General features: G+C 46.0%; 1 protein-coding gene and 1 pseudogene across 1 annotated transcript in view; both read right to left on the bottom strand.

Moving 5' to 3' along the window:
- Positions 1 to 3124, bottom strand: part of ADRA1B (adrenoceptor alpha 1B) — a 61100-nt gene extending 57976 nt beyond the window's left edge. The window contains exon 1 of the mRNA XM_058281596.2: positions 1767 to 3124. Coding sequence (XP_058137579.1) covers positions 1767 to 2715 — 949 coding nt within the window. The 5' untranslated portion in view covers positions 2716 to 3124. The remainder of the gene's footprint in view (positions 1 to 1766) is intronic.
- Positions 2969 to 21689, bottom strand: LOC101440360 (large ribosomal subunit protein uL29 pseudogene; annotated as a pseudogene).
- Positions 21690 to 25349: the final 3660 nt, after the last annotated feature.

The following is a 25349-nucleotide window of genomic DNA, read 5'->3' as shown; positions in this document are numbered from 1 at the left end:
AGTAATAGATGTAGTATTGGAAGGAGAAAACACAGAGTTATACCAGAGAGATGAGTGGGGTTGGTTTGTGATACTAATAGCTTACTTTATACCAGATGCTGTGCTAAGTGCTTGACATGCAAACCCTATGAAGCAAATATTATTAGCCCCATTTTGCAGTTGAAGAAACTGAGGCTCACAGAGTTGCAGTCATTTGCCCAAAGTCACATGGCTAGCACAGCAGCCTGACCACTTCCTTGTACCTTTGTAACACTCCCCAATGCCGTATGAACCACCATCTGCTGTAACCCCAAAATGCCTGCAAAAGGATCAGGAAAGCTTGGGAAAGAAAAGAAAGCTTCTCTGCAATGGGATTTGATCACTTCTGGGGGTCAGGACTTCAAACCCTTTCCACTAATACTTACCATTGAAAATATTTTTGAAAAGCATCTGCTGGCAAGCCTGCCTTAGAAACATGACATAGAGAGTAGGTTAAACAACTTTTTTTTTTTTTTTCATTTTCTTTTTTTAAAGGGGAAACTCCCGATATCCGTTTGCTTTCTTTCCATTTGCCTGATATCCATTTGCCTCTTTCTCTTGAAGCTGTGTGTCTTCCGAATTCCAGTTACTCGAGGGTTTTGGTCAGATTCGGCTCTCATGGAGCCCCTGGTGGGATTGAAGGTGGATGTGGCTGAGGCACACAGCAGCTGTTATCACTCCCGCTATCACGACACAAGACTGTGCCATGACCACCTCCCTCCATTCATTTTCTGTGGTGTCCCCCAGGGACAGGAGAAGAAATCACAGCAGATCAATACCTCAGAGAGGGGAAAAGGGATTCCCGAGCCGTGTGGGAAGCATGTCACAACATCCTCCTCCAGGTTTCCCTTTTACCAGTCCTTCTTACAAGAAATCAGACAACCTTTCGATCAGTTCAGTTAGTAGGACCACCAAACAAAAGATGATGGACACATTATTATAGGGGGGGAAGGACCCATCTACTTCTGTCTCATTTGGATTTTGTGGCTGACAGTGGAAGGCGAGAGACGACTATAATTTAATTCTGGGGCATTCCATAAATCTCTGGAGTTAGGAATATTTTTTGGATGAAACAGAATGTGTGACCCTGTGGTCATCTTCCTTTTCTTTTGCATCACAAGCTTTAGATAACTTAAAGGCTGGTTGGGGCTGGGTGGCTGTAAAAATGCTCTCATTAACTGATAATGAAGAGGGTGCATTGAGGTGAGGGCAAGGGGTGAGGGGAGGTGGGAGAGAACACCGCCTCTGCACAGCTCTTAGAAGTGTGGGGCTCTGCAAGGGCCCTGGAAATGCTGAATGAAAACTGCCTCTCTGTGTACGCGCTGCCTCCCTGCTTCTCCAGTGCCGCGTCTGCAGTAACTACAAACTATTTTGTATGCTGCATTAGTGGCGCTGCCTTAGCAGACACATCATTACTACCAAAATAACTCCGGTGTGATGTTCAAACCCAGTGTCCTTTTCAATTATTAAACCGAGGCTGCTGAATGAGTCATTCCATATACCAGATCTTCCTCCCGTGGTTCAATTTCATGTGGCTAGTACCTCAGCGTGTTTCACTAACACCTGAGTTGGTTCTTGGCCAGCTACCCAATCTGCAAAGCCTTTGCAGAACCAACAATATTATCCATTCTCCAAACACGCACGACTTCATTAAAAACACAGGCACAGACACAAAACTTTACAGTAAGCTCATCAGTAAACCCGAGAACCAAAGAGGCCCAGTTACCCTCTGGCCGTCCCCGACTTACCCAGTGGTAGAGCAATGAAGAAGGGTAGCCAACACAAGATGAACATACCGACCACAATGCCCAAGGTCTTGGCTGCCTTCTTTTCCCTGGAGAACTTAAAAAGTTTGACAGCTATGGAGCTTCTGGGGTTGTGGCCCTTGGCCTTGGTACTGCTGAGGGTGTCCTCATGAAAGTTCTTGGAGTGGATCCTCAGGGTTAGTTCCTTGGAGTTGGACATCTCCTTCATGACCCCCGCCTCCAGGTTCTTGGTGGTCCTCTTGGCCACGACGTAGACCCGGCAGTACATGACCAGAATGACCGCCAGAGGGATGTAGAAGGAGCCCAAGGAGGAGAAGAGGGCATAGAAGGGCTCTTCGGTGACCCCGCATTCCTTGTCATCGTTGGGGGCTGGCTCCTTCCACCCAAGGAGAGGCCCGATGGAGATGACCGTGGACAGCACCCAGACACTGAGGAGCGCCAAGATGGCCTTCCTCCGGGTGACCAGCGTGGGGTACTGCAGGGAGTAGCGCACCCCAATGTAGCGATCGATGGAGATGGCGCACAGGCTCAGAATGGACGCTGTGCAGCACAGAACGTCCACGGCGGCCCAGATGTCACAGAAGATCCGCCCCAGCATCCAGTAGCCAAGCACCTCCAGGGCAGCCGAGAAGGGCAGGACCGTGAAGCTCAACAGCAGGTCGGCAATGGCCAGGTTGACGATGAAGTAGTTGGTGGGCGTCCGCAGGTGCCGGTTGCAGGCCACAGACAAGATGACCAGGATGTTGCCCACGATGGCGAAGAGGATGAAGGCGCCCAGCACCAGGCCCACGGAGATGGCCCTGGTGATGTCCAGCTGGGGCAGTGTGGAGTTGCTCGAGGTCTGGTTGGGGCCAGTGAAGTTGGCATTTTTCAACTCTCCCCAGCGGGCAGGTGCTGATGTGTTGTGGCCGGTGTCCAGATCGGGATTCATTTTAGAGTCCGCCCTCCATAGCCAGAGGAGTGATTGGGCTCGGAAGGGCTGCGGCGAGGGCTCCTCAGCTGCCCTGAAACTTTGCTGCCACCGCGGTCTTCTTCCCAGAGGCGCCCTCCTGGCGAGCAGTCATCGCCCCCGGGCCGCCCAGCCCGGCAGCACGTCTCCTGCCTGCACCGAGCCGCTCGCTCGCCTGTCAGAGGGAGGCGGAGGAGAGGGGACGAGGCGGCAGCTCCAAGTTTAATGGTCCACGTCAGGCGCGCCGGGCCGGGCTCGCTGGGCGGCGCAGGGCGGAGGGCGCGGCGGGGTAGGGGGCGCCCGGCTCTGCCCGGCCCGCGACGGGGCTGCGGCCAGCGGCGCCTGCTCCGCCGAGCGCCGAGGAGGGTCTGCTTTCAATGAGCCGCCTCTGGGCTGACTGCACGGCGGTGACATCAGGCGGGGGAGCCGGGCGCCCTGACTCCGCGCGGCACTAGGGGGCAATGCGGGTCCAGCGAAGGCGCCCTGAGCCCCGACGCCGCCACCCGGGTCAGCCGGGAGGCCGGGGGCGGGGGATGTGGAGCAGCCACCAGGGTGCGGGGATCCCCTTTTCCCACCCCAGAGTGGCCCAATGGGATGATTTCCCCTCCTAGCCGCTCTTCAGTTTCAGAAGTGGGGTGGGGAAGTTGACCACCAAGAGGGGGCACCTGGAGTGAGCCCCTGGATTAGGCAGGTGAGTGGGACATGAGTTAGATCTGAGACCAACCCCTATCCTTCATCTATGGGAAACCTCTGGGCCTCCTAAAACACCATACTCCTCCTCCCCCCTCCCACCCCCCCCTCCTACAGCTTCTGTTCCCTCAGGCACTCAACAAATAGTTACTGACTACCTAGCAGACAGCCAGGGCCTGCTCTAGGCTCTGTGGGCAGAGCAACTGAGCAAAAGAGACAAAGCACTCTGCCCTCGAGGAGCTTACGTTCTAGTGGGAGGAGACAGTCAAAATAAATAAGCAAAATACGAGGGTGATAGGCACGGTGGAGAAAATAAAGCAAAGAGGGGGAAATGGAGTGCTGTGTGTGCATGTGGACTTGGTATTTTAAATGGGGCTATTCAGGGAATCACTAATGCGATATTTGAGTCAAGGCCTGAGGGAAATGAGGAACTTAGCTACTGGACTATCTGGGATGGACATTGGGGTTGGTAAGGCACCTCAAAGCATCAGGGGAGGGGGCCTGGGGGGATCTAAGTCATTTGTTGTTTTCTCCCCCCCTTTCTGAATGAAATCCATATTGGACATTCAGCCTCAGGGACAGACTTCCACAGGCAGGTGAATGGTGCTTAGGAGGGAAGGTACGGATTAAAAAAAAAGTGAAGGGAGAGCTTTAAGTTAGTTCACATTTATCCAACACTTACCGTGTCCTAGACAGTGCACGAAGTTGTTTTTGCATTTCCTCATGACCCTTTGAGAGGAGACATATTATCATCACCCTTCCCATGGTGTGGAGGGGACACCAAGCAAGAGCGAAGTTGAACTCTGCTCAGCTCCACACAGCCATCAAGCAGAGGACCTGAAACTGAACCCAGCTGACGTGGGTCAGTTCTAAAGCTGAGCACAGAGCTGCTATGTCACGCTTTCCCCCTGGGGACATGGTAGGGGATGGGATGACGGTTACAGATGGAGTTGTCTTCCAAATAGTAAATTCTGGGGCCCCAGCTTCTGGTGTTGGGAGAAAACTGACGTTTATTGAACTTCTGATAGCCAAACATTTACTCATTTTCCTTTACTCCTCACACCAACACATTGAGAGAGGCATGACCATTCTCCACTGACAGATGAGAAAACCGTGTTTTGGAGAAAGTTATTTACATTCCTGAGGTCATATGGCAAATGGACACATCAGTGGCAGTGACAGCTGGAGATTGAAAAGTAAAGCTTGACTACTCTCATCCCTAAGCCTGCATCTTAGTCTTCCCATGCCCTGTTCTGGGCTGTCCTTGGTAACCACTCCAACTTGACATTGAGGGGTGGGGAAGGAGACGGTTAACCTCTCAGCTCCTCGACCCAGTGCTACATTCTTGGATGCTTGATAACCTTGTACCACTTCTCAGAGAAGAGCCAGGGATCAAACCAGAGACCTTGTGTATGCTAGGCAGGAGCTCTTCCACTGAGTTAATGTAACTTGCTTAGAGTTATGTTCATAAGCCCTTTTTATTTTTATAGGGATAGAGGTGATCACACACCTACTTGAGATTTTGATGAATGTCTGAATCTTCTCTGGCCAAAATGCAGACTCCCACAAACATTACTTCAAGGAGTTCTCCAAGGTTAAGAAATCTCGTCATAGAGATAGCCCTGAAAACAGATCCCCCCCCATCTTAATCGAACTGGCATAAGTTGTATTTGAAGATTTTAAAATAAGAGTCACAGGTATATAGTGATTAGATCTTCAAGAGCTCCCAGAGCCCTAACTTGCCCATCTTCCCATTTTGGAGGTGTTCCAGGAGGCAAAGGGAACTGCCAAGCTCCCCTGGCTAGTTAGGGGTAGAGCTGGCTGTCAGACTCAGTTTTCCTGGCCCACAGACCAGTCCTTCTTCCGCTGCTGCAAGGGAAGCTGCTTATGACCACAGGAGTTTTTAAATAGTGGGTGTGAGAACAGGGAAACTTGGGCAGGGGTCTCAATGATGAGGAGAGATTGTCCTTGGTTCTAGGCAGCTTATGTCTAACTTGTCTGGACATAGGGGTCTTGGTCAGATGATCTTGTGATCAGGTGATTCTGCTTTCCTCACTGGACAAAGTGGCCCTGCAGGCAACTTCTGCTGCCCCTTCTTGAGAGTGTCTTCCACAATGGGGGTGGGGTGGCGTGCACTCAGTTCTCACCATAATATCTTCAATCTAGGATGATGACACTCTTCTTGAACTGCTTTACACCCAATGGGAGGTAGGAGGAGGAAAGAAAAAAGCCAGTCATTTGGCACAAAGCTGGAGGTTAGCACAGACAGGGCTGTGGGGAGGGGAGGGTGGAGCGGCCTGAGCAGCCAGTTCTAACTCCACATTTTGACTGTGGTGGCCCACTTGCCACTTCTCCGGGCATTGATTTCACCAGTTATTGAACAGCCGGCAGCACACCATTGAATTTACGGGAGCTGTCTACATAATCACAGTAAACAGCTGCAACATGAAAACTCAGCCTATCACACATATTTCTAAGGTGGGAAAAGGCTGGCAGTTGGGGGTGCAGTGGGGTGGGTAGGAGAGTAAGTCTGAGACTCGGAGTCAGTGGATACTTGTTTTGAAAGAGTAGTTTGTTACCTACTTGAGAATTATGTCTTGATAGAGATGTCAGAACGTGAAAAGAGGTTATGAAGCTAGATCTGGGGGTTCAAAATCCTCCCAAAGTCATTTACCGGTGTCTTTGGCGAAGGCAAAACAGACCTCCCACCACAGGGCAAACAGGTATTTGCCTGAACATCAGCCCTGTGCCAGGACCCCACGAAGGACCTTCCCCTCCCTTCTCTAGAGACGCCTCTTCACCCCTCAGGCTGATATTTGACCCATGGAATTGACCATTTGTTTAGGTGTCATGAGGATATGGAAGATATTTCATTTTCTCGGTACTCCCTGGGGCAAAGCCAAGCACTGAGCTCTGACTCACTCGAGGCTTGGGGAAAAAGAACCTTTTCATTATCCGTCTTATTACATTAGAAACCACCGATGTTGCAGACTCCCAGTTCTGCGAGCCCTCTAGGAGGAGCTGCCGCAGAGTTTGGCCTGTGGGGGAAATCGAGGCCCTGGGCCACGCAGGGAGCTGCTTAGGGGATCCATGGGAGGAGAACTCTAGCCTGTGCTCGTGTGGTTTTGCACCGTTCTCCCTCTCTAGCTCTTTAGGATTTTCCAGTCAACCTGCTGTTTGTCGAGCATCTACTCTGTGTAAAGCAGCATGCTGGGTGCTGCAAGTGAATCAAAGATGGATTAGATCAAGCAAACAATAATCGAGCACTGAGGCAGGTGCCCGGGGAGATGATAACTGTAAAGGCGCCTTCAGAGATGCCTACAATTTGCCGGAAACTCTGTAGGTACTCTAAGTGCTATTACTCAAATCTCCATAACAATGCAAGGTAGGAATTACCCTTGTTTTACAAATGAAGAAACAGGTTCAGAGAGGTGCCATGACATGCCCAAGGCCATTTAGTGACTAAGGAGCATTGGTATTCAAAGCATTGTTGTCTGGCTCCAATGCTTTCATCCTTCTCGCTGCACCAACCAAGCTGGGACTTTAAAAAAAGAAAGAACTTGGGGGTGGGGGGGCGGACAGCAGAGGGCTCAGTCTTCGCCCTGAAGGAAATTACATCAGAAGACAGAATGTGATCAGGTCCCTGAATGAGTGAGGCAGAGATCAGGGAGGGAGAGCAAGGCAGAGCTATTCCGGAGAGAAGGCTCTGCAGAGCAGCTCCTTAGATCAAGCTTCCTTGCTTCCCAGGCCAGCGCTACATCTGCTCAGAAGTTGAGAGGAGACTTGACTTGGACTCTAATCTTACCTCTATTACTTAATAGCTACTAAGGTCACCTTGGGCAGGATATAAAGCGATTAAGTGCCTTAATTTTGGCATCAAACAGATGTCTCAGTTCTACTAATTTATTAGCTGTGTGTCCTTGGTTAAGTAATGTAACCTCTCAGAGCCCAAATTTCCTCACCTGTAAAATGAGGATAATAATAATCCCAACTTCAGAGGGCTGTGGTGAAGATTAAATGTGATGATGTGTATAAAATGTCTAGCACAGAGTTATAGCATTGAAATTAGATAAGAGCTGTTGAATGCTTACTATGTGCTTGGCATTTGTGCCCAAAGTGCCTTACATACATGATCTCATTCAAACCTTATCAAGTAGTCCTATGATGTGGGTGCTGTAGTCATCTCCACTTTATGGAGGAGGAATCTGAGGCCCAGGGTGTTTAAATGACCTGCCCAAGGTCACATGGTTAGCAGGTAGCACAGCTGGAATACAAAGCACCCAATAAATGAGGCTGAAAATCAGAAAAGAACTGGAGGTGCGAGGCCTCTGCTTCATGACATAGGCTGGGGTCTTTGGGGAGTTGAAGGAGAACTTTTGTTCTTCTGAACCTCAGGTGGAGATGAGAAGCACCCTTTCCTCTGGGCAGGGTGCATTGCCTACACCAAAGACATTTCCTCTGTCTCCAAAGACAGCGGGTCAGAGACTCCCAGGAGGAAGGGATTTCAGCTTTCTCCTGGCAAAACTGCTTTTCTCTGTGGTAATTACGTTTCACCCTCTGGTGAGCATGGATTCCCACACTCCAGAAATTCCACCGCACAGTATTCTCTGAAAAAGTGGAGAAAGCTCAGTAGCGACCCTTTGCAGCACGCTGGTGAAGATTATTTGCCGAGTCATTCAGGGGTTGAAGTCACATTCCATATTTTGGGAGAGCCCAGGAACCCTGAATTATAGGCTGGGGTGGGAGAGCGCAAGGCAAGGGAACACAGGAATCTCACAGGCCTGCTTTCTCTGGAGCCAGAGAGCTGGTCCTCTCTCCCTCGTGCTCCAGGAGCAGCACCAGTGGCATACGGTCAAGGTTGCCAAACCAACCTGGGGTGCTTCGGGGTCCGGGCGAGGGGGAGCACGTGCTGTTTTCTTTCATGACAGCCATCGCTTTGCCCAAGAGCTGTGGTGACTCCAGAGTTTTCTAAAAAGGCTCTTAAGGTTGTGATCTGGTTTGAAGGTGGGAGGGCAGGTGTGTTTGCACCAGGCTTTCCTGAAGACTGAAGTGTCACTTGTCCATATCCATGGCCGAGGGCAGGAAGCTGATGGAGATTTCACTTGGGCTTCCCAAGTCCCCTTGGCACTGCCATGCGAGGGATTTACTTTTTTTTTTTTTTACCTACATTTGTTGAAACTATGAAAGTTAAAAAAAAAACAAAACAACTTAAGGAAGTAAGCTCTTCACCGCTGGCTTTTTCAGGCACTGGCCCGACTGGGATCCACTGCCACAAGTCAGGATCACAGACTTCCAAAATGCCAGAATTGGAAGGATCCTAGAGATCATCTAGTCTAGGAGTCAGCAAAGTACAGCCCTCGGGCCATGCATAGCCTGTCTTTGTAAATAAGGCCTTATTGGCACGGAGCCATGCCCTTTGGTTGACACAAGATCTGTGGCTGCCTTGGGGCTACAATGGCAGAGTTAAGTAGTTGTAACTGCAACGGGGACCATCTGTTCTGCAAAACCTAAAATATTTACTATCTGACCCTTTGCAGAAAAAGTTTGCTGACCCTGATCTAGTCCAACCCTCTTATTTTAGATGTGGGGAAACTGAGGCCCAGAAAGAGGAAGGACTTTGCCTCAGGTCAAATGCTCCGTGGCTCAGGAGCTGGGACGTTTGACTCCACCGCCATGGCTCCTGCATGCCCCTTGCTGCTGCCGTCAGCCTCTGCAGCCTGGCACAGGCGCTGGGGTCAGACAGGCCTGAATTGGTATCCCAGGTTCAGCTGACCAGATGTGTGACCTTGGGTAAGTTATGTAAACTCTTTCAGTCTCCATTTCCCCCTCCATGACCTGAGGATAATGCTTTCTGCTTGAAATAATGCACATTCTAGGTAGTTGTGAGAATTAAAAAAGGTAAAATCCATAATGCTCAGGCCAGGGCTTGGCTCATAAAAAAATCACTCAACAAAAGGCAGCTACCATTACTATATGGGTGACCTCTGGGACTTTATATGTATTAATCATATCTCCCCAACTTAAGTGAAAGAGCAATCTCTTACCAGCGGTTCTTAAACTTTGGGGGTCCTAGACCTTATTGAGAAACTGCCCCCCACTTTTCCTGAATTCCCTGGAGGGACCTCCTCAGTGCCAAGTTCCTTAATTTTGTTTGCTGCGCCTCTCTCCCCCTAACTCTCTCCAACAAGGTGCAACCTCTTTCATTCTTGGGCAATAGAACGAATCTAGTGTTTCACCATCTGTCATGGAGCGGAACTTGGACTGAGTAAAGAGAATTGACGCCGGCCTTCCTTGTCCTCCTGGAGGCTACAGTCTAAGACGAATAACGGGAATGTGCATAGAGAAATGTGTCTGACATTGAACAGGGATGTGAGCTACATAAGGAAACAAATAAATAAATGACAACCTCTCCATCCTTCCTCTTCTTTTGTGCTCTCTGCACCAAACCATCCAACTCTTTTGGGGGATTTGGCACAAGTTCAGAAAGGTCTAAAGGGAGTGGCGGGAAACTTTTCCTCGGAGGCATTTAAAGTTTGTAACTGGACAAAGTGCTAGAGCCCAGTTTTGAAGAGGGCAGACGAGGCCCCTGGGGAGCAAAGCCAGGAAGTGAAGTCACAGGATGGTTTCTGCCTTCTCATCTCCATTCCCTGGCAGGGCGGACCAGTGTAGGACCCTGGGGTGGGGGTGGGCCTGCTTGGGAAATAGCACATGGTATCTCTTTGGCCCCCTGGGCCTGGCAAACTAGGCTGAAAAGAAGTTGTTTTCCTCTGCCCATCTTTATCGAGCACTGAGGAATGCTGAGACAGGAAATGCCCAGCGTTTCTCAGTTGTTTATTGAAGGTCAATCAGGCAGATTTGGAAATTGCCTTGGGAGACCCGGAAAGATGGTGGGGAGAAGGAGGTCCTTGGTTTTTCTGCCTCTTGTGGGACTGTGGGGGTGAGTGCTCAGGGTGGGAGATGGAGGAGGATATTGTGGAAACTTATGGTAAAATGGCAGTTCGCAACATGGTGTGAATTGCAAGTTCCTGGGAGGGTCCACAAATCTCTCCTCTGCCCTTACATGTGTGATCCTTTTAGTGGCAAGTCTTGCCTTCTCCCTTTGGCCCTGTTTTTATTAACTGTGAGGAAGGCTGCTATGCACCAGGCACCCTGCCAATCTCATTCACATGCAACATCTCATTTAATCTTCCAAAGAACACTTCTGTTAGACATTGCTACTCCAATTTACAGATGAGGACTCTGAGAAGAAGAGAGATTAATTAATTTGCCCAAGGTTACCCAGAGACGGGATTAGAGCAGAGACACTGGGACTTTAAAGTTGATACTTTAGAGATACTCAGATACCACAAATTTGGCTATTGAGCTGGACTTGCTGCTAAAACCCAAGGACCTTCTGGGAAAACTCCAGCAGGCCAGGGACACAGATCCAAGGAGGCAGAAGTTGTCTGGGGCTGTGTGCTAATGCACAACGCAAACATGGGCTCTTCTCCAGAGCCTGATCCAAGGATTACATCCATCTCTCCCCTCCCTGGAAACCTCAAGTGAGCTCACAGGCTCATATCAGCTTTGTGTTTCAACTTTTCTAAGGAGAGGGATGGAAAGACCTAATCCAATAACTGTCTTTAAGGAGTGGAAAGGCGTTTCATCCCATGATGGTAACCAACTGCTGTCTATCTCCATTCAAGAGAGAGTGTGAGCAACTAAAGATTCCAAAGACAGTGTGAGAAGCTGGTGAGCTGTAAGGAAGTGGCTTTTTACACACCAGACTGGTTTCATCCAGACAGAGCAAATTCTAGCGCTTGCCGCTTCCTAGCTTTATGACCTTGGACAAGCTACTTCAGTTAAACTTCTGTCTGTTTATCTGTAAAATGGGAATTTTAATAGAATTTACCGCCTAGAGCTGTTGTGAGGATTAAATGGGGCTGTGTCTGGCACCTACGAAGATCTCAACAAGTGTTAGCTATTGTTGATATTTTGTATAATCTTAAATATATACAACAGGTTTCTCAGTATCTGGAGTAATCAGGTACAGATTTTCCTGTTGTTGTTTTTTTTTCCCTCAGGGATCCTTCCAAACCTTTATTGCAATTGATAAGACTGACCTATTTTTTGTTCTCTGATGTAACTAGCACTGGACAAACAGAGGCTGGAAAAATAAGAACAATAACAATAACAATAACAAAAAATAAGAAGAGCTAAAATTTATTGAGAACATCCTGTGTACTAGGCATGGGTTACACATGCAGTCCCTCATTTTATCCTGGAATGCTATCAGGTAGGTGGAAAAAATGTGGCCTTCGAGATGTAACTTCTGAAATCAGCTCTACCTTACCCAGAGAGCTCAGGGCTTACTTGGTGTATTTCAACACACCAAGAACTCCCAGGGAGGTTGGAGACCACGTCACGGGAGGCGTTGTTGGGTGTGGGAAATGGGGTTGGTGGGGCTTACAGTGCAGAGGAAAAGAGAAAGCCAGCTGGGTCTAGCAGCCTCCCAGCCTTCACTCCTTGGGCATGGTGCAATTAGTGTCCATAGTTATTTTCTTTGAGTATCAGACCAAAGAGAGTCACAGACTGAAAATCATCCTATCACAGACAGTGCTCTGGAAGGGCAGGGGAAGCAGGGGGTCCAGTGAAACTCTACCTACACCTGGATACTGCAGAGGAGAAGGGGGAGCAGGGAAAGGGCGGGAAACGTGACTGAGGCGTGCCTCAAACTCCAATGAATATTTATTTTCAATTAAATTTCAGGTGCTGAGTTGAGGGGTGAAAAGAAAAAAAAAAAAAGAATTCAGTCCGGAGCGGTTTTCTCTTAAGTCAAACTGGGGAACTTGTCGCTAAAACAGGTGAACCAGCTCTAGGTATGGCAGTTCAACTCTTTACTGTCACCTGAAAACTTCAGAATGTTCCTTTGTGCAATCGGGGGGACTGCCCATTTCAGCTGCCCCCATCAGGAGCCCAGGAATTTAGAAAGGAAGAAATCTGGAGCCATTGAGCAGACAAAACCTCTACAAAGCCCGTGATGCTTAACTTAACTGGGAGTCACCCAGAGTGAGCCTTAAAATGCAGATTCTTGGGCCATACCTTCAGATACTCTGATTCAGGATATCTGAGGTGAGGCCTGGGAATTTATGTTTCCCATATGTGGTCCAGGGATTCTGTTTCAGGAGGCTGCAGACCACCTTTTGAGAAACATCTTAGTCCAATATCCCCATTTTACAGATGATCCAGTGGAGGCCCAGAGTGCAAATGGCTCGACCGGCCATCTCATAGAGTCCTGTTAGGAGCTGGGCCTTGAACCCAGGTGTTCTGGCCGACCGTCCTGCTGGTCTTGCGTCCGCTGGACCCGTTGAAAATGGCTTTAGCCTCCACTTGCTGTGGCATCTTTGCCTAGTGCCAAGTAGTTCTTAACGTCTCAGCTCAAGGCCGCCTCCTCAGGGAAGGCCATCGTGGCCCACCTTCCCCCTCCACTTTAGGTGAGGCTCCTTGATTCCCAGGCCTCAGAAAACCCTCTCCTTCATAGCATGTACCTCTGTCCGTGGTTGCACACTTACTCGTGTAATTAGTTGATTAGTATCCGTCTTCCTCCTTAGACTTCAGGCTAAACGAGAGCGGGGATGTGCTTCTTTTTGTCCTCCCAGCGGCCTAGTACAGTGTCGAACAGATAGGAGGAGATTAGAAAATATTTATTAGAAGAGTGAATGAGTAAATGAATGGAAAAAGCAGGCTGATTTCAGCCTTAACCAAAAGTCAAAGTAAAACAAAATTTGCAAAACTGTTGTCTTTCTACTGCCTTTCTTTCTTAGAAAATGTTTTTGTGTTCTTGTTTTTGGCCCAGCCTATTTGATTCCAACTGCCCAGCCCAGCCTTGAAACCAGAGTTTCCTGAGGGCAAAATTGTGTCAGAAGAAGTTTACTTTGCTTGATTATCTATCTATCTATCTATCTATCTATCTATCTATCTATCTATCATCTATTGATTGATAGATCAAACTATCATCACTATCTAATCTATGTACTTACCATCTTGTATTTTCATAGTGAGATACATTCTCTTCCATGGAACCTTTCCTTTCTTTTACTGTAACCACCCTCCCCCCAAATTCGGATGCTTTTATGTTGCTCTAGCAACCCATAAAACCTGACCATTTCTAACCTATTCCTGACCAAAGTATACCAGTCCAAAGTCCCATTTCCTCAAAGTCCAATGAGGCTCTTCAAAGTGATGGATTCCTGCCAGCAATGGATAATGGCCTAAAATGTTGCTCCTCTCCTACCTCCCTTTTTATATGAACTAAAATCATTTTTAAACCAAAGGTGTATGCTTCAATGAGCTGGCCAAAACTTGATACTGGAGATCAAAACTTGATATTAGGGATCATTTAATATCAACTCAAGAAACTGATAATAGGAGGACTATTCTAACGATCAAATATTTGTTGGGCACTGTGTTAGGGTCTGAAGGACATATAGAGAGGAATAAAAAGCATTTCTTAGGAAGCCAGCTTGGCCCAATGGATAGGGCGTCTGCCTATCACATGGGAGGTCTGCAGTTCAAACCCCAGGCCTCCTTGACCCGTGTGGAGCTGGCACATGTGCAGTGCTGATGCGCGCAAGGAGTGCCATGCTACGCAGGGGTGTCCCCCGCGTAGGGGAGCCCCACGCGCAAGGAGTAGTCCTGTAAGGAGAGCCGTCCAGCACTAAAGAAAGTGCAGTCTGCCCAAGAATGGCGCCGCACACACGGAGAGCTGACACAACAACAAGATGACGCAACAAAAAAAAGAAACAGAGATTCCCGGTGCGACTGATAAGGATAGAAGCGGTCACAGAAGAACACACAGCTAATGGACACAGAGAGCAGACAACTGGGGGGAGGGAGGAAGGGGAAATAAATAAATGAAAAATAAATCTAAAAAAAAAAAAGCATCTCTTCCTCTCAAGAATCTTTATGAGGTGGTGAGTCATGGACTTACATTCAGTAATGATGTGGCAGTTAAATAACACTTCAAGGGACTTCAGCTTCTACTTACTTGCCAAACAAGTGGTGGCAATCACAAGTGTTATGAGTTTAAATTAGACCATATGTATTATGCACTTTGTATTGAGTCTGGCGCATATTGGGCCCACTCAGTAATGTGAATTCTTCTTTCCTCTAAAGGATGGAGAAGTTTTTCTGAGACGGAGTGGTTGGCTGGTCTCACTGAAGAAGGGTCCCGTCTTTGAGGCTCTGGGAACAACATTCAACTGACAAAGTAACTTTTGACTCCATAAATGTACCCATTGCAGACAGAATCGTTTCCTATTCAGAAACAATTATTCTCCTTGCATTAAAGTAGCTCACTTAAGATCCAGTGTATGTATCCACACTTTTTGACTTGCTGAGGATACATAGAAGGAGAGCTGGATTCAGAACCTGAAGGGACTTTAGAAGTTATATAGCCCTTCTCTTATTTCACAGATGGGGAAACTGAGGCCAGACAAGTGATATGACCATGGTCACTGAGAGCCAGAACGAGAACTGAGGCCTTCTGATTCCCAGCCCAATACTCTTAAAGGGAAATAAGCTAAGATAAATGTATATTATTTTCATTATTTACCCACTAAACAAATAAAAATAGCCTTTAAGAAATTATCAAAGTAAATTGCACTTATGGTAAAACTATGGAAAAATATAGAAAAGAAAAGGGAACTCGGCTTTCATTCGACTGTCCAGAGAGGTCATCACTATTGACCTCTTGGCATATGTCTTCTAGAGCTTTCGCATGCTCGCGCACACACACACGCACACGCACACACGCACGCACGCACACAAGAGCGTCGTATTTGGGCCCTAGCTTTCATTCAACCTCCATTTGTCTCCTGAGTTCCCCATCCCTAGACTAGGCCCCACTCCAGCTCTAGGGGGTGGGGGAACCTGATCTAATCAGAGCCAATGGGTGGCCAGGGACCTTTTTTGCCATGAGATTTGAAGATAACGTTTGAAGCAAAGTCTGGAGGTGCCCTAGCCATCATAAGACCACAATGGGGAGCCTGTGGGTGTGGAGGGGCACGGAGCAGAGTGATATCAGCTTTCTTGACCACACACTCCCACAGAGTCTCCAGAATAATCCCGTCTTTTACAGTACTATTTGGCCGTTATCAGAGAAGCTGCTTCTTAGGCACCTTGAACAAGTCACTTAATGTGTCTGAGCACAGTTTCCTCATCTGTAAAATGGGATAATCCTTGGTGGATTGTAGTGAGGATAATAATAATAATGAAGATAATAATGGTTAAATTTACAGCTGCCTTTATTAACTGTTTTTGCTCTATATCAGGATTTAGGCCGAGCAGTTTACTATATTGTCTGATCTAATCTTCACATCAGCCCTTTTCAATAACTATGATGATGAATGTAAAGCTCAGTAACCCTTGAGAGAAGTAGGATTGAAATCCTACTTTTGCAGATGAGGAAAAAAGCCCAGAGAGGATGCTAAATTCACCCCAGGCACCAGCAATGTGAAGCAGCCTGACACTCTCTCCAGACAATGACATTACAATTCCAGGCCTGTGATTCTACACTGGTTATCTCAATTGATTGCCATTAGGCAGATGAGAAAACCGAGGCAGAAAGGTGAAGAGGGCCCTGCTTATTCCTTGCTGGCAGAATGGTGAAGGACTGAAACGCCAGACCAATCCCGGCTCCCCCGATGCTAACTGATGCGCTCTGCCTCTTTGAACGTTTGGCATGGGGCTCTGTGTGTGTTGCAGGGCCTCTTGTCTGGGGACCACCCCTGCCCTTCATGGGCGACAAGACGCTTCCAGCCTAGACAGTGAGAGCTGCTGCAGGGCTGTCGCAGGAGAGGGCTGGGACATGGCCAGAGCCATCTCTGTCTGCAGCACCTCTTCTCCCACCCCCCACTTCCTGGCTGTGCCCCAGTGTTCCCAAGGTAACCGCGGGGGACGCAGCACAGATTTATGGGCCCGCTGCTCCCTAGCAAGTACCTGACTTGTTCTGTCCGAGAATGCTGGTGTCTGGCTGCCAGATGACTCATCTGGGAGAACAGACACATGCCGGTGGTGCAGGGGGAAAAAAGCCCCCATGTTCTCGCCTCCCACAGGCAAAGGGTCCAAGAGGAATTTCTCCATTGCATGGTCAAAAATGCAAATGTCCAAGTCTCCCCTTCCATAGATGAGGAAACTGAACCTCCGTTCCATTCCCTCCTTCATTTATCCCGTGAACATTGGTAGAACGATGGCTTTGTGCCAGTCACTGTGTTAGAGTATGTGGGAGACCCAAACGTGGGTAAAACACAGACTCTGCCATTAACAGTTGTATTGACTTCGTGGGGGAAAGGGGGAACGGACAAGACAGGGAAGCACAGAGCTATTGCCCAGGGCAGAGAGTTGAAGTGCAGGAGGACCTCAAAAGTTAACATTTCAATTGTTTGTGTTCAAATACGTTCAACTGCACTTCATTTCAAACATTCTTTGAGCCAAGATGACCAAAAAAATCCCTCACGAAGCTTTTAAGAAGGTTTTTCCCTCAAGATAACATGTCTGGGTGGCTGTAAGAAACATGAACTACACAGAATTGAAATTACATTTTAGCGCAGGACCATGAGTTCATGTTGGTTTCTAGCAAGTCTCTCTCTTTTAAAAATACTTACCTTATTGAGATCCTATTGGTCTATCTGGCTGGCACTGGAGCCTTGAGGGGCAGGCACCTGCTGAGGAGACCCTCACTTCTCTCCCCCTTTAGCCTCTGAGGAAGGGGAAAACAAGCAAAAGGAGGAAAATAAGATTTTGCAGTGTTCCTTCAGAGAGTGAACTGCCTTTGGTCCCTACCTCTTGGGGCTTGTTGGAGAGACACATATATTTTACCTAATGAATAATTCTAAATCATTTATTTACAAAAAAATACCTTTCTGCATATCTTTTCCATTAACCTACAACTGCTCTAATAATTAAAAAAGTACTAATACATCCACATGCAGGAATTCCCCTGCAGAATAGTTATCTCAGGAGGTTATAAGCTTACTTCAATCATCCCCTCAAAACTATTATTTCTCCATCTTTTTTAGGTACTGGGGCCGGGGATTGAACCTGGGACCTTGTATGTGGGAAGCCAGTGCTCAGTCGCTGAGCCTGAGTTGATTTTTTTTTTTAGGAGGCACCAGGAACTGAACCCAGGACCTCCCATGTGAGAAGCTGGCGCTCAACCGTTTGAGCCACATCTGCTCCTCTTTCCATCTTGGCCTCAATCCAGTGAGCACACTTGTGACCATCATGGTGGAGTCACATACTCATTATCTGAGAGCAGATGTGATTTTTAGAAGCAATCAACAGCCCTTATGAAGACACCTTGCTCTGCTCCTTGATCTGGCTCCATTCCATGACTTTCCTTACTCCCCCCATCATCAGACTGCCAGTTGGGCTTGGCCAGTGGGGAGCACCCTCCGTTGGAAGGAGAGAGTTTGGAGAAGCCTGAACCTTTCTCCCATTCTCAGTCTCCTTTGGGGTTTGTTTCTGGTAGAGGCTCATCACTTTCATGGCTCTCACTCCTGCCAGACAGATCCAATAGTATAAACATATATATAAAAATCAATGGCTTGCTATATTCCTGCATGAACTTGCAATAAAATATAATAGAAAAAAGTTCCCACTCACAGTAGCAACCAAATATATAATACCCAGGAATAACTTTAACAAGAAACATGTAGTTCCCTATACAAAGAAAATGACAAAACTTTACCGTGGGGCATAGATGAGGACTTGAATAAATGGAAAGACATCATGCTTCTGGAAGTCTTATAAAGATGTCAATGCCCTGTAATTTAATCTATTAATTTAACGCAATTCCATAAAAAATATCAATGGAATTTGGAGGGGATTTAACAAAATGATTCCAAAGTGCTTTTGGAAGAATAAATTCATAAGAATAGCCAAGAAAATTGAGCAAAAGAAAGGTTGTGTGGAGGGAATTGCCCTACCAGATATTAAAATGCTTGATAATGTGCCTGTAGGTCAAACAGAATGTGTCTGGCAAGGATTAGCTGACAGATCACTGGTAAAGAAAAAATCCTCTAAAACCAGCCCAATTATGTGTAAGAATTAATATGTGATAAAAGGTGACATTTCCATTTTTCACAGATAGTGTGAATTTTGAATATTTGGAAAAACAGGAATTACAGCCTTTTTTCTCACCTTATATCAGCACAAATTTCAGAAAAATTTAGAGATTTAAATATAAACATCTAAATCATGAAAGTGCTTAGGGGAAAGCATGGGTGCATACTTTAAATTAATATTTTAGGTATTAAAATACCCTCATGGATCAGTCACAAAAAGATAAATAATATCCAAAAAAAAATGTGTAAAGGGCATGAATGGATAATTCTTAAGTAACACATATGAATAGTCAATAGTCATATAAAAAGGTGCATAGTAAAAAAGTAAATGGTAGGTAACCACAAATGTATCTGATTTGTAACCACTGGGCAGATAGAAAAGAACCAAATTAAGAGTCTAAACAGCATGAAAAAAACTATCTTTATACAGTGTTGGTTGGAGAGTAAATTACATTTCCAAAGGGTTTCTGACAATGTGTGCCAAAAGACTTGCAAATATGAGTACTTTTTAACATAGCAATTTTACTTCTTAGGATTTATCCTTAGAAAATAAGTAGACAATTGTACAAAAATCTGTTTATTACAACTTTGATATAAAATTGATAGACACACACTAACACATAATTGGGAGCAGCCTAAATGTCTGTTAACAGGGAGATGGTTAAGATGTGGTAGTACACCCATACAAAGAAAAATAGGCTGCCACGTAAATGACAATGTTGTAAAATTGTGATGTAGATGTATATTTATTAGATTCAAATTTGTCCTTAAAATATTGCAAAGTGAAAAAAGCAGGCTACCAAACTATATGAATAGTTAAAATCTACCTTTATAAAATATAAATTTTCAGATAGTTAAAAAGAAAGGTAATAAGTATATATGCAAAAATATTGGCTGAGATTATGAGAGGGTAGTTGAAAGGATTTCATACTTTTCTATATTTTTCTTTTCTTTTTTTAAATAGACATGTAAGCAACTGTCCTCCTCTCACAAATAAGTTCATTTTGAAAGGATGGAATAAATTGTAAAGCCTGTTAAATAATGTAGGAATCAAAGTGGAAGCAATTTTTATTTATAGATCCATTTTTCTACAAACTTTTTTGGTCTATTTTGTTCCTTTTGCTTTCTCCATAGCCAAGCTGCCTTCCTCCCAATCCCAGTCCTCTCCACTTAACTTTGTTCAACAAATGTACTGGGAAAACTGGATGTCCATACACAAAAGAATGAAGGTAAAGTCCTATCTCACACCATATATAAAATCAACTCAAAATGGACAAAGACCTAAAAAGAAGAAACAGGACTATCAAACAACTAGAAGAAAACATGAGGAAGCATCTTCAGGACCTTGTGTTAGGCAACGGTTTCTTAGACCATTAGACACCAAAATAGTTTCTTAGACACCAAAAATACAAGCAACAAAAGAAAAAAAAATAGATAAAAGGGACCTCATCAAAATTTAAAACTTTTCTGCTTCAAAGGACTTTATCATGCAAGTAAGAAGACAACTACAGAATGGGAGAAAATATTTGGAAATCACATATCTGACAAGGTTTTAACATACAGAATATATACAGAAGTCCTACAATTCAACAACAAAAGGACAAACAGCCCAATTTAAAAATGGGCAAAAGACACGAATAGCTATTTCTCCAAAGAAGATATACAAATGACCAAAAAGCATATGAAAAGATGCTCAACATCATTAGCCTTTAGGGAAATGCAAATCAAAACCAAAATGAGATACCATTTTACATCCACTAGAATGGCTACTAATGAAAAACAACAACAGAAAATTACAAGCGTGGGAGAAGATGTGGGGAAATAGAACACTCGTTCATTGCTGGTGGGAATGTGAACTGGTGTAGCCACTGTGGAGAACAGCTTGCTGGTTCCTACGAAAACTAATTATAGAATCACCATATGACCTGGCAATCCCACTTCTAGGTATGTACCCAAAAGAATTGAAAGCAGTGACTACAGTAGATATTTGTACACCCATGCTCATAGCATCGTTATTTACAATTGCCAAAAGATGGAAGCAACCCAGGCATCCATCAACAGATGAAGAGATAAACAAAATGTATGAATCTCTGAACTGTCCACAGGATAGCCAGGCCCTGGGCCTCAGCAGACTTGCAGCTCCTTCCCTCTGGTTTCTTGGACTTACCCTGGTCAGCTGACAGGGAGGTGAAGAAGGTCAACCACCACACCAGGGAGCCAAGAGTGCCTACAGCTGCAAGCAGGAGAATTGCATCCATCATCCATGTGGAATCTAAACCCCCTCTTGATGTAGAGGGGGACTGGGCATAGTCATCCCAGGTCCACAAGATGGAGGAATAGAGTATGGTTTAGAGTGGACTTATTGGTGTTCTGCTGGGGAGCTACTGTGATTATTAAGGGAAGAAACTGTAGTAGTGATAAGGAGAGGGTGGGCACGGTGGCTGCTGATGGCAGGGAGACGGAAGAAGAGATATGGTGTGGGGGCATTTTCAGTATTTGGAGTTGTCCTGGGTGGTGCTGCAGGGACGGATGCTGAACGTTGTGTGTCCTGTCGTGGCCCACTGGGTGGACTGGGGGAGAGTGTGGACTACAATGTGGACCACTGTCCATGTGCTGCAGGGGTTCTCCAGAAAGTATTTGCGGGGTGCAGTGGATGTGCCACAATGATGGAAGAGTTTGTTGATGTGGGAGGGGTGGTGTGGGTGGAGTGGGGGATATATGGAGACCTCATATTTTTTTAATGTAACATTTATTTATTTTCAGCCAGTTTGTGTTTTATTAATACCACGATGCTCGGGCCTTGACTGCAAACTTCCGCAGGGGGTACAGCAGCTCCTCCTGCTGCTGTTTTTTGGTCTTCAGGTTCTCCTCACGCTTACTGAGCCCTACGGCGCATGGCACGTGTTTTCTTGGGCCGCAGATCCAGGCGCTTGTATTTCTTGCCCTTGTAGAACTTCCTGAGGTTCTTTTTCTGACTCTGGGTAATGACAGTAAGAACACGGGCAATGGATTTCCGGACAACTCGGATTTTGGAGAGCTTGGACGCCGCGCCATCGTCACTTTGGCGACACGTAGCGGGGACAGTTCCACCTTCAGGTCGTCCAGCTGTTTTGGCAGCTCCTCCTTCTTTCCGCGAAGGTCGGGAGCCTAGACCTTGGCCATCGCTACACTTGCCGTGCCACCTCCACTGCCGCCTGCCGGGAGAGAAAAACGAACGTAACATTTAAAAGAAAATAAAGAAGGAAAAAAAAGTGGTGTTACACACAATGGAATATTATTTAGCTGTAAAAAGGAATGAAATCCTGATACATGTTACAACATGAATGAACCTGGAAGACATCATGTTCAATGAAATAAGCCAGGCCCCAAAGGACAAATATTGCATGTTCTCAATAATGTGAAATAATTAGAATAAGCAAATTCATAAAGTCAGAAACTAGAATATAGGTTACTGGGGGATAGGGTGGGGTTAGGGAGGGAAGCTAATGCTTAAAGTCTACAGAGCTTCTATTTGGGTTAATGGAAAAGTTTTGGTAATGGATGGTGGTGATGGGACCACAACATTGTGAGTGTAATTAATACAACTGAACTACATATTTGAATTTGGTTAAAAGGGGGAAAGTTTAAATTGTATATATGTTACCAGAATAAAGATGAAAAAAATAAAATAAACCGTAGGTTCGTATAACATACACAGTAAACCCTAATGTAAACCAAGGACCATATGAGGTTAATAGTACAATTATAAAAATGCTCTTTCATCAGTTGTAATAAATGTACCACACTAATGCAAGGTGATGGTAATAGAACGATAGATGGGAACTCTGTATTTTCTGCATGGTTTTCCTGTAAACCTACAACTTCTCTAATAAAAAACTCCTACCAGCCTTCAAGACTTAGCTAAGACCCTGTGAACACCTCGTCCTTGAAGCAGGAAGCTATGGCTCCCTTCTTGGCACCCCACAGCATTTGGGCACAGGTCTGCCACCGCAGCTTGTACCAAGGCTTCTTGTGAACTTCTTGTCCTATTCCCCTCAGTTCACAGGGGAATCAAGGTGGAGTTTGATGGGCTGAGGTCAGGGTGGAGGCAGCTCATCTGAGTGGTCAGAGGTGTCAGACTGGAGTAGGGCATAAAGCTAACAACCACAACAACCATGCAAGTCCAAGTGCAAGAGTAAGGGCACAGCCAAATCTCGATGAGTGGGCACCAAGGATCAGGATTCAAACTGGAACCAAGGACGTGAGACCTATCTGGACTAAGCATCTGTAAGGACACTGGGTAGAGGCAACAGAAACCCAGATCTAAATATCATGAGTAAAAATTGGGATTTATCATACATAGTAAGTTGTGTATAAGCAGAAATGCAAAAGCCTGGTATGTATCTGGGCTTCAGTAACAAGAGGAACCAGGACTGTCTGGATTTCTACCCACATGCCATCTCTCATCTTTGCTTCTTTCTTTTCTTAACACAGAGTGAAATCCTTTCCTTCTCTGATTCCATAACAAGAAACAAGATCTCAAAAGTCTCAACTTAGAACACAAGCAACCACAAAAGCCTGCCTGCCATTCCCATGGAAGGGTTCAGATAGGTCTGTGTGGGCCCGGTGCTTCCCTCTGGACTAGTCGACTGTCTCTGGGCAATGGGTACTGCAGTTGGCTGGGCTTGGGAAGGTGACGAGTCCTGGACCGACCATCTTTGGCCAGGGAAGGGGTCACAAACTTCTGGGATGGCTTCTGTGATGACCAAATGGACAAGGGGAGGGCAAGTTATTAGAAAAGAGGTGCTGGCCAGACAAATTCCTAGGTATTCACCGCAGAGCACATAAGGATCCAAAGTGGGATGGAGGAGAAAAGAGCCTGAGGGTTTGCCTAGAAAGCCACTTAACATTTGGAGACTATTTTTACGAGCCAGCAGGAAGGCAACGTTTGGAAGGATCAAGCCCCTGCCTTATTTTTCCTTCTAAATTGTAAATACTTTGAGGTCCTGGCCTTTTTCCCCCTTCTCATCTTCTAATGCCTATTATAGCCTCTTACACCTAATGGGTGGTGAATAAAGGTTTATAGTAATTTTATCTAGATTGTTCTCACTGGGGGGGGGGGGGGGAGGTTTACAAAGTGGATTTACAGGCCTTCAAAAAGGAGTACTAGAAGTGTTTTTTGAAATGAAGGGGTAAAGCTGCACAGCCTCTCTTTCCAGGTGATTACTTTGACGACAGCACTCATTTGGTAAAGGAAGTCCTGGTAAGCACGGTAACAACTTACTTCATTTTCCCAGCTCATTATGTGTGCAGGAGAAGTACTTACATGGAATCTGGGATACATAGTGAACATTTTCTCATAGCATCATGCAGACTCTCCATTTCTGCTGTGCTGTTGTCAGTGATACCAAGTCCAGTTTTGGCCAGAGTTACAGGGTGTGAAATTCACTCTTTTGATTCACGGAGTTACACATTTTTAGTGAGGATTCTTTTAGGAGAAACTGCTTAAGCAAAAGAAATTTCTGGGTTCATGTCAGAGAATACATGGCTTCAGCCTTGAACAGAATGAGTAGGGAAGTTTGTCTATTTTTTGGCTTTGCTTCTTTGATAGGGTTCTATTTTCAAACAGAGTTTCCATTCATGCCCCCTCTCCCCCAATATTTCTGCCAGCACCTCTTGGAATGGCATCCTTCCAGGTTCATGACCAGTGGGAAAGAGGTAACCCACTTCTATGATGGCTTAAAAAAAATCCCTGGACTTGAGTCCCATTGGCCCTGATTAGGTTGTAGTATCTGTGGCCAGGAGTGGATGGGAAAGTGTGGATGAGATGCACTGATGGGTTATGTGCATCTCTGGAGTGAAGCTTAGAAATTGCAATTGGGGAGGGCAACTCCCCAAAACAAGATTGGAATTTGATGGTACAAGGGAGGGGGGAGATGGGTGGCTAAACCAACAAAATTCACCACATACACATTTGGCAGGAATTTCAGGAACATGTGGTCCAAACAGCTCATTTCATAGGCTATGCAACTGACCACCAGAAGGGGGAAAGAGCTTGCCCCAGGACACAAAACAAATCGATAGCACAGCCAAGCGTCCTTTACTTCCCACTGGTAGCTCTTTGCCATCTCCTACTTCAGTTTCCATTTCTGTGAGCGATCATAGGAACAGGGCTGCCCAGTACAGTTCCAGGGGGTCTATTTACATCATCATCTATATGCACGCTATCCTTTGGAGCTGTGCAGGGCACAACCTGTTGGGCATACGTAGGAGTCTTGCACAGGAGGATGGAGCTGGAATTCATTCTTCAGCAGGGTTGGCAAATACTTGTTCACATGTGGTGACACTTCTTCCTCCAGTACCCATCACAGGCATTGCCGATCATGTTATTCTTTCCCACTGTACTCAGAATGTTTCTCAACCCAACACTCTAGGTTCCCACTAGTTTTCAATTGCAGTTGTCACTTGCGTTAAAGTTTATTTGCTTTCCTATCTGAACTGAGGATCTCAAAGCTGTCCTCAGAATGATCCTCCTTCTAAACCTGTACTGTAGCTTCTATTTCCTGATACTAACATCACATGATGATAAAACTCCCAAACAAAACAGTCAATACTATCATGGTAATTTCATAGGATATTTTAAGGGTTCAAGAAGATGATACAAGTAAAGTCTTTAGACAGTTGTACAATGCTCAATATTAGTATTTAAAATAATAAAAAACTGTTAAAAATGTCTTGCATCCCAGGAACCACCCCCATCAGTTCTGGGCAACTGAGACCACCCCCTCCCTTAGGGGGCCAGCCTGTCTTCCTCCCCAGCATGGAGCTGCGCTTGCCAGGCTT

This window comes from Dasypus novemcinctus, chromosome 2 (genome assembly GCF_030445035.2).
Source record: "Dasypus novemcinctus isolate mDasNov1 chromosome 2, mDasNov1.1.hap2, whole genome shotgun sequence".
Lineage (NCBI taxonomy): Eukaryota > Metazoa > Chordata > Mammalia > Cingulata > Dasypodidae > Dasypus > Dasypus novemcinctus.
Note: the sequence above shows the minus strand (reverse complement) of the source record. Positions and strands in the feature narration are given on the sequence as shown.